Raw genomic sequence first — 13,508 nt, forward strand, 5'->3', positions numbered from 1 at the left:
GATTTAGCTTTATAATACATTATCAATTTTAACTTTTACAAAGAAATTAATACTAATAAAAATAATTTTTAAAAAGATTATGGAATCTCTATGAATTCAGACATATAGTTAAGTAAAAAAAATAAAAGAATACTGTGTAGAATTTGCTGCCACCAATATTTTAAAAAGGTTATACTTATATATACATAGCATAACCCTGGAAAAATACCCATGATAACGCTAAAAGAACTTGGGTCCTGAGAAAGTGGGCTGCTGGGAAACAGGGATGAAAGGGAGATTTTCTTCCACTGACAACTCTTGTTTTTTTAGAATTTTTACTCTTTTGTTCTTTTCAAATTTTTGTAAATGTATATGTATACTGATTTAACATTTTTAATTAATTAAAAAACCAAAATCTCCATTTAAACAGAGAATGTGATATTATATCTTCATGTGAGCTAAGAAAAACTTTTGGGAGAACAATGGTGATAGGTTCACAGGAAGTGGTTTTCTTCCCTACCCTGGGTCTCTGTGGGAGCTCTGGCACCTATTTATGAAACAGCAGCCAGGGCTGAAGATGATGCCAATGTGGCAGTAAAACAGTGCTTTCTTGATGTGGTGCTAATTGATCCCACACGGACCATTTTAACCAAATGAGTCCATGAACCAGGTAACATATGGTCACCTATCAAAATTATAAAGTTTGATTAAATGGGTTACTAATATTTTGTTTTCCTTACTGTTTATATTTCAACTCTTTTAGGGCAGATGGAAGGGTAATATTAGCTTTATTGATTAGCTCTGGCTGTAAATGTCAAATGGAGAAAAAGATGAAAAACACTGCTATAGTAAATATTTTTGCTATCTTTGAACTAGCTGCATTTTAAAACATAAGGAATTAAGAATTCATGGATATATGAAAAATTCATGGATATATGAAAAAGTAATTCCTGATAAAATACAGAACAGTTATTTCTTGTAGAACTTCTCTATATGACAAGTGTCTGTTCTAGTCAACCAAAATAATTTTCTTATAATTATGCCCAGAGTGAAAAGAACTCAGGAAATATTTAATATGCAGAGGCTTATCACAATGAATGACAATTACTGTAGGAAATCCACATATTATTCTGCAGAATGCAATTTCGAGACTGAGCTCAGTAAAAGGTCTCTGACTCACTTAAAAATAACAATTTACTCTCCATTAATGAAAGAGACTACCCTACAGCTTAAGAAAATTATTTCAATTTGCTCATATTACAAATATTTCAGAAGAAAAATGGCCTACTGAGCTGAGCATTAAAATATTCATGAAAAGAATATCTTCAAAGAGGTTAATAATTATAAATGCTGTGCTTAGTGTATGAATATACAGCACTCCAAGGAAGAATGTTCTGAGGCCTAGGAGGTGCAAGATTTTCAGGATAAACAATGACATTAGAAAATTCAAATGAGATAGTAGACACAGCTCAGCCACATGGCTCAGTAGCTGAGCGTTGACCTATGAACCAGGAGTACAGGGCATATGCCTGTGTTGTGGGCTCGGTCCTCAGTGTGGGGCATGCAGGAGGCTGCCAAGCAATGGCTCTCTCTCATCAATGTTATTTCTATCTCTCCCTCGCCCTTCCTCTCTCTCTGAAATCAATAAAAACATATTTAAAAAGAGAGATAGACACAAAGCAAAAATTGTTCTTATTGTTAGTAATTACTGCTTCCTGTTCTTTGAGTTTCCTTCACATTCATTTCAGCTAGACACTGGGAGTCATCCTAGACTCTCTGTCGAGTCTCAATCATTCAATTACCAAGTACTAGCTTCTGCTAATCCTGAATAATTTGTGAAACCATCCCTTTCCCCCTTTCCTAGTTGGGCCCATTTCTTTTCCCTGGATCATTGCATTGTTTCCCCACTGAGCTCCATTCCTTGGTTCTTGTTCTGTCACTCTTGTGTCTTTAATTCAACCCTCTACACTGCCACCACAGTGATCTTAGACACATCTGATTGCTACATTTTCTGCTTCAAAGAGAATTGCTATATTCTGTTTCAGTTGTGCCTGCCCACTGCATAGCCCATGCTACAGCCAGGCATTCAAGAATTGTCACATAATGCTCCCACCACTGGATGTCTTCCACTTTAGGCTCTAGTGATAACACTCTGTACTTTTCTTCAACTGGCAGTTTCCTGCTAATTTTTCAGAAAATGAGCCTCTCCAGCATCCTGAATCCTCAGGTGAGGCTAAGAGAGACCCTCATCCTCTCTTAGTGCCCTGACCATATTACAGCATTTATCATGTTTTATCCAATTGCTTTGTATGTGTATTTGAATCCCTCATCAAATTTAAGTTCCAAGAGGACAATAACCATGTCTAAGTATTTCTGTGGCCTCCAACACTTTAAACAGGCCTTGGAACATAGTGGGTAGTCTAGGAATTGAACTGAAAGGAACTGCTGCATAATAAGCAGATTATAGGAGTTGAACATGTAATTCAAATGCATTTGGGTTATTTTGTATACCATAAAAAACTAGAAAGCTACTTGAAATATGAGCTTAACCTAAAATCTTCAATCTGCCATGTTTGAGGATAAATTTCTTATTACAGGTGGTACTTTGCTTAACTTGTATTTATTTATATTCTGCATCTTTCCTGAAAGGGAAAGTGAGATAGTGGGTAAATAAAGATTTGCACGCAAACTCAATAAAAGGTCTCTTGGAAACAACTATGTAAATAACATTTGCCTTTTCCCTATAAAACATTCAATAATGATAATTCATGAACTAGGAGTTTCATGAACTGGCATTTTTTTGGTTAAGAAAATATATACATTGAAGACTTTCAACAAAGCAGCAAAAAGACTAAAAAATTACTATGTTTATAAAAATAAACACTTTAAGCACAGATGCTCCTTGCCAGAATATACTATAGCAAAAGTTCTTTTTAAAATCTCAATTGTTGAGAGTAACATGTCCTCCCATTTTTTCCCCCATTGCTCCCCTTCGCCTGGATCCCACTGCACCTCAGGCCTTCAACAACCTATTGTCTGTGTCCATGGGTTATGCATATATGTTATTTGGTTAATCTCTTCCCAACCCCTTCCTTCTGAGATTCTTTAGTCTGTTCCATGTTTCCATGACTCTGGTTCTATTTTATTCATTAGTTTATTTTGTTCATTAGATTCTTTGGCGTTTACTTTGATTTTTAGATTCAATTGTTGATAGATATGGATTTATTGCCATTTTATTGTTCAATTTATTTTATCTCCTCCTCCCCCTCCTCCTCCTCCTTCAAGAAAACCTTCAACATTTCATGTAATACTGGTCTGGTGGTGATGAACTCCTTTAGCTTTTTCTTATCTGTGAAGCTCTTTATCTGACCTTCAGTTCTAAATGATAACTTTGCTGGGTAAAGTGAGAAATCTTGGTTGTAGGTCCTTGCTTTTCATCACTTTGAGTATTACTTGCCACTCCCTTCTGGCTTGCAAAGTTTCTATTCAGAAATCAGCTGACAGTCCTATGGGAGCTCCCTTGTAGGTAACTAACTGCTTTTCTCTTGCTGCTCTTAAGATTCTCTCTTTGTTTTTAACCTTTGGCATTTTAATTATGATGTGTCTTTGGGTTCCTCTTGTTTGGGACCCTTTGCACTTTCTGGACTTGTATGTCTATTTCTTTCACCAAGTAGGGGAAGTTTTTTGTCATTACTTTTTCAAATAGGTTTTCAATTTCTTGCTCCCTCTCTTCTTCTTCTGGCACACCTATGTGTATGCTTGAAATTGTCCTAGAGGCTCCTTACACCATCTTCATATTTTTAGATTCTTTTGATTTTGCTGTTCTAATTGGATGTTTTTTGCTTCCTCATATTCCAAATTGCTGATTTGATTTTCAGTATCCTCTACTGCTGATTACCTGTATATAATTCTTCATTTCAGTTAGTGTATGCTTCATTTCTGACTGGTCCTTTTATATGTTGTTGATGGTTTCTCTAAATTTCTTGAAGTTGTCACTACGTTCCTTAAAGTTGTCATTAAGTTTCTTGAATATCTCATTAAGTTCCTTGAGCATCCTTATAACCATTGTTTGAACTCTGGTAGTTTGCTTGCTTCCATTTCATTTAGTTCTTTTTCTGGAGATTTCTTCTGTTTTTACATTTGTGACATGTTTCTTTGTCTTCGCATTTTGGCTGTTCCCTGTGTTTGTTTCTATGTATTAGGTAGAGGTGCTATATCTCTTGGAATTGACAGAGTGGCTTTGTATAGTAGGTGTCCTGTAGGGCCCAGTGGCTCAGCCTCCCCAGTCACCTGAGCTGGGCACTGTCTGTGCGCTGCCTGGGGCCACCTGGCACAATCTACAAAGCGATCTGCAGATGGCTGCTACCTGTGTTGGGCTTGGAGGTGCCCAGGAGAGGTCAAGCGGTGACCCAAGATAGGCTGCTGCTAGTGCCAGGCCTGGTGCCTCTTACTGAGAGGTATGGGGCAAACTGAGGCCAACTGTGCTTGTTTGAGAGATTTTAGAAAAGTCTGAAGGCTGAGCCAAGACAGCTTATTTATATGGAAAGACCAATGCAAAGAGCTTGGGTAGGACTGCAAGCTGGGTAGAGTGGGGTCTCAGGGAATCAACAGGGAGGAGCGAAAAGTGTGACCCACGTTGATGGAAACTCAGAAATGGCAACTGCCTGTTGGCATTGTGGCAGGGAGGTCTCAGAATAGGAACAATGACCTCTGCCAGCACTTTTGTCTAGGAGAAAGCTGCCTCCCAGTTTTTGCTCTGATGCCAATTTAGTTCCTCCCCATATGTCCCTGGATCCTTTCAAGCTGCTGACCCAGTGCTGGAGCTCAGAGGGAGTGAGTCAGTGTAAGTCTGTGCACTGGCACTTTAAGAGGAACACCTGGGACTCCAGCAGCCTCTGTGTCACTCAGCCACAATCCCTGCTAATTTTTATAGCCTGAAGTTATGAGGAATTATCTTCCTGGCACTGGAAACCTGGGCTGAGGGATCTGGTGTGGGGCTGGGACCCTTTGCTCCTCACATAGAGCTCCATAGCCAAGATATCCTCCTGATTAAAAAATTCCAAACGTGGGTATTGGACCAGTCCGTTCCCACCTCTACCACTCCTACCAGTATCCGTTCTGCACCTCCACCACTCCTACCAGTATCAATGTTGCTTCTTCATTTCTCCAGTTATAGGAATTCCATTCAACCAGATTTCAGGTAGTTCTGAATGATGGTTGTTCTGTGGTTTAGTTGTAATTTTGATGTGGTTGTGGGAGGATGCGACTGCCTCATTTACCTATGTTGCCCCTATCAAAAGCTTTTAAAAAAGTATTTCAATCCCTAGCCAATTTGTCTCAGTGGTTAGAGCATTGGCCCGCGGAGTAAAGGGTCCCAGGTTCAATTCCGTCAAGGGCACATACCTTGGTTGCAGGCTCGATCTCGGCCCTGGTCGGGGCTCATGCAGGAGATAACCAATCGATGTGTCTCTCTCACATCAATGTTTCTTTCTCTCCCCCCACCCCACTCTCTCTGAAAAGCAATGGAAAAAAATATCCTTTGGTGAGGATTTAAAAAAAAATTATTTAAAATGCAACCAAAATATAGGAGGGATAAATGATTGATAGAGACTTAATCTGTGGTGGTAAACACAAAATACAGTGTACAGGTGATGCATTGTACAATTGTGTACCTGAAACCTATATAATTTTGTTAACCAGTGTCACCCCAATAAATTCAATAAAAAGGAGAAAAAATAAATGCAACTAAAATATTCACAATGCTTTAAAAAGAGTTAAAGTTGAAATAGCAAGAAAAATAAATTTAATTTAGAGGACTGGAATAGGCAGCATCTCAGGAAAGTATAACTCGCAGCTAATTCACCCATGCATGTGTGTCACTTAGTACACAGACACCAGAATATCACTGTTTAGTCACTGATGAAGCATTAAAATACTGGCTCAATTGCACAGGGAAGTATGTAAACAAAATAATGTATGGTGATACCAAAAAACTGAGCCAGAGCATTTTCACATCTGGCTCTAATCCTTGCTACTGAAAGTATGGTTGTGGGGCAGGAGCATCAACATTACTGAGGAGCTTGTGAGAAAAGCAGACTCTCAGGCTCCACTATAGACCTATGGAACCAGAATATGCATTTTTAACAACATCCCCTGGTGATGTACAGGCATATTAAAGTTTGAGAATCACCGTTTTTGGTGACCTCTAAAATTCTCCAATGTAAAGTTCTAGTTGAAAAACAGAGAATCTCCTTGGTTGAAGCCTACACCTAAGGGTAAAACTAAGGATTACTTTTATAGCTGTCTTCTGCATGTATCTAGAGCAAGAGTTAAATTCTAAGTTAGTTTAATTCCACTACCAAAATTTATCATCTTTACACACACACACACACACACACACACACACACACAAGTTGTATCTTTACACTAGACTCATACTGGTAGGAGATCATGAGAGATCACTGAGTTTAGTGTCCTTTATTTCACAGAATCATTACTATTCTAGATAAATGAGATTTGGGATTATTTAGAAGTACAACAGAATTTCAAATTCCCTTTAGTCACTTATTCCACCATTTGATACTACAAGGAAAATTTTTGATTTGCAAACTAATTTTTTTTTTAAATCCTCACTCAAGAATATGTTTTTATTTATTTATTTCTAATTGATTTTTAGAGAGAAAAAGGGGGAGGGAGAGAGAGAGAGAGAAACATTGATGTGGGAGAGAAACATTAGATTGGTTGCCTCCTGGACTCGCCTGACTGGGATCAAACCCACAACCTAGGTATGTGCCCTGACTGAGAATCAAACCTGCAACCTTTTGGTGTACAGGATGATGCTCCAGCCAACTGAGCCACCCAGCCATGACTAAACTAAATTCTTAAATTTTCTATTTTAATTCCACTTCTTAGTCTTCCATTATTAGAGATAATAACCAGTAACCCCATTTTTTATAGCTCCTACTTTTGCAAGCTCAGGGATAATTCTGGAGGCCATGGATCAAACTGGACAAAACTTGTAATGTGTGGTCCTAAAACAAGATCTCCAAAGTCACAAAATGTAATCCATGTTCCTGGAGAACATGATATAAACATAAATGGTATTAGAAACACGAGAGCTTTTAAAAATATTTCAGTTTGTAATAACAATGTAGAAGACTTGGTATAATGCAGTACCTTCCTCTTTATAAAAATGGCCTTTCAAAGACAACCTCACCTTAAAAAGAGTGGGTCTAGATTTAATGCTTTCTTCTCTAGGCCATCAATCTGAAAACTAAGACACTGAGTTTGACCAAAAAAAAGTTGAGGCAAGTTACAAAAGTTGACTCAGTTTTCACATTTGGAACATGGCAACAGGGGTTCTTTCCTAAATGACGGTATAGAAACAAATAAGTATAATCTGTGATGATGGAAGCAGAACAGGGAAAAATCTGAGCAGCATGCTCACTCATATTGAGAGGTTATTCTAGAAATACACCCAAAACCAAGGACTAGAGATTTCAAAATATTTACAAAGAATGAAAAAATCCTCCTACCTTTAAAGCCAAGTAAAATGTTACATTTAAAATATGTATAAGAGTTATACATTAGAATATAGTTACTACTGTATTACCAGCAGGGACCTGCATATCCCTCCATGTTCCAGCTGGGTGTACAAAGAATAAAGAATGCAAGGTCCTAACTTCTCTTCAGCTGGGCCATTTCTCAGAGCTATGTTTGTAGCTAGTTAACTTTGAGGGATGAGATAATGTCTTCCCCCAGACAAACAGCAGGCCCACTTTCTCCTTGTTCTAACAGCAGTGGGCCTCTCAAGTTCAGTACAAGTGTTCCTCATATAATTCACGATGGGGCCTTTACAATGCTGGGTGATGCTAGCTTGTAAAGAGAGTGAAATCCAAGACCCTACACAGTTCTTCATAATTATACTGAAAAAAAATCATTTCCATTATTGATATTTATCTTACCGGATCCAGATTCTTAAATAGCAGGATGTCTTTGCAAGCTTCTTGCAATCTATTTCTTTGATCATCAGTTTTTGGATGTATAATCTAAAAATAAATAAATTAATTAAAAATCAAGTAAACAAACAATTAGTCTAGTCTTTTTACTTGTGAGGGATAAAATTTCCTAGTAGGATGTTAGAAGGAAGAATTGTGAGTGTCGAGGTTTACTTTTGGTGACTAGACAACTATCAGCACACTAAGTAGGGGAAAAGAATACATTTTTTCTCAGGGAGGGTGTGCACATTAATTAATACAGCACTTAAATATTTTTCTTTCTCTTTTTAAATTTTTCAATTACAGTTGACATTCAATATTATATTAGTTTCAGATGTACAGTATAGTGGTTAGACATTTATACAATTTATGAAATGATCCCCCTGATAAGTCTAGTACACACCAGGCACCATATATAGTTATTATAATATTATTTAATACATTCTCTATGCTGTACTTTACACCCCCATGACTATTTGGTAACTACCAATTTGTACTTCTTAATCCCTTCACCTTTTTCACCCAGTCCCCCGACCCCTCTCCTGTCTGGCAACCATCAGTTTGTTCTCTGTATCTATGAGTCTAATTCTGTTTTGTTTGTTCATTTATTTTCTTCTTTAGATTCCACATATAAGTAATAATATATGTATTTGTCTTTCTCTGACTTATTTCATTTAGCATAATACCCTCTAGGTCCATCGACATTGTCGCAGATGGTAAGATTTAATTCATTTTTATGGTCGAGTAAAGATGTTCATACAGAAAATAATAATACAAGAATAAACTCTGCATTTCACATATTCACAACTGCAAACATACTATTACTCCACCCTGTATGTGCCATAACATCTTTATCCAATCATCTACTGATGGGCACTTAGGTTGCTTCTATACCTTAACTATTGTAAATAATGATGCAATGAACACAAGGGTGCATACATCTTTTCAAATTAGTGTTTTGGATAGCACTTGAATATTTTTCAAAGGAGTGTTTCCCCCTGCAGGTTAGCAAGTTCACTTTGTAAAGGTTTTTGATTATCTAATCACTAAAGACACTCAAGCTCCCAACTAATGGAAACATACAATACGATAGCAGGTGACAATACATGTACTGGAATTTCGAGACTGTCTTTATTTGTGTAATACACTTTTTTATATCTTTAGTATTGAAAGTATTGCAGGTATCCCATTTTCCCCCCCATTAATCCCCTTCACTTCGCTCCCACTCCCTCCTCAGGCCTTCACCCTATTATGGTCTGTGTCCATGGGTTATGCATATATGCATATAACTTCTTTGGTTAATACTTTCCCACCCTCCAACCTCCTTCCCTCTTCTCTCTCAGATAGGACCGTCTGTTACATGCTTCAATGTCTCTGGATCTATTTAGTTTGTTAGATTCTTTTGATCACTAGCTTCTTCTTAAAGAAGACCTTTCAACATTTCATGTAGTACTGGTCTGGTGGTGATGAACTCCTTTAGCTTTTTCTTATCTGTGAAGTTCTTTATCTGACCTTCAGTTCTAAATGATAGCTCTGCTAGGTAATCTTGGTTGTAGGTTCTTGCTTTTCATCACTTTGAATATTACTTGCCACTCCCTTCTGGCCTGCAAAGTTTCTGTAGAGAAATCAGCTGAGGGTCATATGGGTGCTCCCTTGAGGTAACTGCTTTTCTCTTGCTGCTTTGAAGATTCTCTCTTTGTCTTTAACCTTTGGCATTTTAATTATGTTGTGTCTTGGTGTGGGTCTCTTTGGGTTCCCCTTGTTTGAAACTCTCTGTGCTTCCTAGACTTGTAAGACTATTTCTTTCACCAGGTAGGAGAAGTTTCTGTAATTATTTTTTCAGATAGGCTTCCAATTTCTTGCTCTCTTTCTTCTCCTTTTGGCACCCCAATAATATGAATGCTGGGCTGCTTGAAGTTTCCCAGAGAGTCCTTATACTATTTTTATATTTCTGGATTCTTTTTTCTTTTTGCATTTCTGTTTGGGTGTTTTTTGTTTCCTCATATTCCAAATTGCTGATTTCATTCTCAGCGTCCTCTACTCTACTGTTGATTCCATGTAAATTATTCTTCATTTCAGTTTGTGCAGCCTTCATTTCTGATTGGTACTTTATTATGTCATTGATGATCTCACTAGTTTCCTTAATAGTCTTACTTAGATCCTTGAACATCCTTATATACATTATTCTGAACTCTGTATCTAGTAGCTTGCTTGGCTCTATTTCATTTAGTTCCTTTTCTGGAGATTTCGTCTGTTCTTTCCTTTGTGACATGTTTCTTTGCCTCCACATTTTGGCTGCTTGCAGGTGTTTGTTTCTATGTATTAGGTAGAGCTGCTATGTCTCCTGGAATTTGTAGAGTGGCTTTGTGTAGTAGGTGTCCTGTAGGGACCAGTGGCTCAGCCTCCCCAGTCACCTGAGCTGGGCCTTCTAGGTGCTCCCCTGTGTGGACTGTGTGCACTGTCCTGTTGTAGTTGAGCCTTTGTTTTTGTTGACATCACTGGGAGGAACTGGCCCCCGGCCAATTGGTTGTGAAAACCAGCTGCAGCTACAGTCAAGAGCTTCTGTGCTCGAGCTACCCCCATGGAGCAGGATTTACTTCAGTGGAGTTTTGGTGTTCACAGAGTGTGCGTCTTGAGTGTGTCACTTGTGGATGTGGTAGGGTTATAACCCAGTGTGGTCAAGTCTGACCACCAGGTGCACTGTCTCTGGGGCCTACCAGGAGATGCAAAGTCAGCTTCTGCCTGTGCCTTGCCCAGAGCCACCCAGCATGAGCTACACAGCAAACTATAGTGGGCTGCTACTTGTGCTGGGCTTGGAGGTGTCCAGGAGAGGCCAAGCTATGAACCAATGCAGGCTGCCACTACTGCCAGGCCTAGGGCTACTTATCAAGATGTATGGGGCACACTGAGGCCAGCTGCTGCTTGTTTGAGAGACTTTAGGAAAGTCCCAAGCATGAGGTTAGAGAGGCCACTTGCATAGAAAAGTCACTGGAAATGGCATGGATGAGCTTGCAAGTAGGGAGGGGCGAGGTCTCCTAGAATCACCAGGGCAGAGCAAAAGGTGTCAGTTGGGTGTTGGAGATTCAAATATGGCACCTGCCTGCTGGCTTTGTGTGGGGAGGGCTCACCAAAGGAGCAATGGCCTCTGCCAGCTCCTCTGCCTGGGAGAAAGCTGCCCCACACCTTTTGCCCTGACTTCAGGCAAGTTAGTTCCTCTCAAATGTCCCAGGTTCCTTTCAAGCTGCTGCCCAGTGCTGGAGCTCAGGGGGAGCACATCTGGGTGAGTCTGAGCACGGGCCCTTTAAGAGAAGCTGCCTGGGACTCCAGCAGCCTCTGCATCACTTAGGGACAGTCCTTGCTGGTTTTTACAGCCCAAAGTTGTGGGACTTCTCTTCCCGGCACTGGAATCCTGGACTGGGGGGGCCTGTTGTGGGCCTGGGACCCCTCACTCCGGGAAACCTCCACCACCGAGATATCCCTCCCGGATTTAAACCGAGGCACCGGGTGTGGGTTCAGGGCCAAGTCTCTATGATTCAGCCCCGATCTGCCTGAATCTCTGCCCCTCCTACCGGTCTAATTGCTTCTTCAGTTCCCTGGTTGTAGGGCTTCTGTTTAGCCATATTTCAGGAGGGTCTGAGTGATGGTTGCTCTGTATTTTAGTTGTAATTCTGATGTGGTTGTGGGAGGTGGTGGATACCGTGGTTACCTATGTGCCGCCACTTTGTTCAATCTCTCTGTTAGTACACTTTTAATATTCCTAATCTTTACCACTGAGTTTAGTGCTCTTTCAGGATGAAGCTCTTTCCTTTGAAATTTGATAAAGTCTCTAGAAGGAAGAAAATTCTTACATGTACAGTGCATTAGATGTTAAAAACATTTTTATGCATAATGCACGTAAATACCTCCAGAGTGAGTCAAAAGGAGGGAGTAATCATGCCATGCCACACCAACAACGTGGATTTGAGAAAAAATGACTCCAACAGTCCTGTTGTGCTCACTTTAGAATGAGCTCAAAGAAAACCAGCATCCTATATTCTTACTAACCTTTCATACCAGGAGGGTGAAGACCAACAGAATGCTCTGTGTAAGTGTGGCACAACTGATTGGACCAACTGACCTATTCTTTCATAAACACAGGTAGTTTGTAACTTTTGTAAAATGAGTTAGAGAGGCAAGACAGTCCTAAAAACAGCAGGCAACAAGTTGGTCTCCTGGAGACCTATAAATCATGTTTTCCTATTCTAATGTTCACAGGAAAAGTGACCATGGAAGATGAGCTGGTACCTTACCTCTTCTGTCAGCCAGCCCCACCAACAGAGCAACCAGACTCAGGCAGTGGTGAGTTTTGTGCATATATCAGAACTTACAATGGGAAATGAAAACCAGCATTTAAAATACATCTCTAATGAAAACATAGGCCCAATAAGAATTGAGGAAATTTACAGTATATGTATGCTATTTATGTGTGCACAATTTATATACTACACAAAAGACTATTAGCCACTGTGAAAGGAAGTCATTTTTTCCTATAAGGGTAAAATAGACACAAACTTTTGTCCACTACCTAATCAATATTCACCTCAAAGTAGATTCTAAGGTGACACGTGTACACAGAAAAAACAGATTTGGTGACTACTAACTCACTGTATAATAGAAACTTAAAATTTGGGTATTAACTAAATCATGTCAACCAAAATTCACTTCTCCCTACTTTAAGTAAGGAAGGCTAACTAGTTACACAAAACAAAAAGTTATTTTTCACATCATGATATTCATTGAGAACTTCAAGCCAAAGCAATCATAAATGTTTGCCTGCTGAGCAGCTTTATCCTCAGAGAGAAAAAGTTGGGGATACCATGCTACCATGGTTGAATCCAAGAATGGAGCTACACCAACCCGAAGTGCCATGTTGGCAAACCAAAACTTGGATAACTTTTGTGTACTTGTAAATGCTCTACTTTACCAGACACATGATATATCCAGTCAACAATCCCTGAAAGCAAAGCCAACTCTGGTCTCTACATTAATTTCCTTGTTCCTTATTCATTTTCTATTTTTCCCCCAACCCTGGTGCTGGAATCTCCATGTTAAGGGAGTGAACTGGGAGTTCCTTGAAGACCTGCTGGTCATGTAAGTCTCGTTACCTTGCGACCTTTGGATTTTACATATATTTCGGGAAGCTTAATGATGCAATGACCTAGGGATGCAGTATCTGCTTTTCCATATATTATTATTATTATTAAAAATATGTCTTTATTTATCTCAGAGAAAGGAAGAGGGAGAGAGATAGAAACATCAATGATGAGAGTGTCATTGATTGGCTGCCTCCTGCACGCCCCCCCAATGGGGATCGAGCCCGCAACCCAGGCCTGTACCCTGACTGGGAATAAAACCATGATCTCCTGGATCACAGGTCAATGCTCAACTGCTAGCCACTCCAGCTAGGCTGCTTTCCATATTGAAACTCAATCTTACTGAAGTACTTTTGACAGCTACAGAGATAGATTTTTGTTTATATTTTTAAAGGCCAAA

At 39.4% G+C, this 13,508-nt stretch overlaps 1 protein-coding gene across 1 annotated transcript in view; it reads right to left on the reverse strand.

Annotated features, from left to right (window-relative positions):
- PRKAR2B (protein kinase cAMP-dependent type II regulatory subunit beta) overlaps positions 1-13,508 on the reverse strand; it is a 100,435-nt gene that overhangs the window by 22,231 nt on the left and 64,696 nt on the right. The window contains exon 4 of the mRNA XM_081146849.1: positions 7,944-8,027. Within this exon, the coding sequence (XP_081002975.1) occupies positions 7,944-8,027 (84 nt within the window). The remainder of the gene's footprint in view (positions 1-7,943; positions 8,028-13,508) is intronic.

Source organism: Miniopterus schreibersii (assembly GCF_964146895.1).
Source record: "Miniopterus schreibersii genome assembly, chromosome: 9".
Classification (NCBI taxonomy): Eukaryota; Metazoa; Chordata; class Mammalia; order Chiroptera; family Miniopteridae; genus Miniopterus; species Miniopterus schreibersii.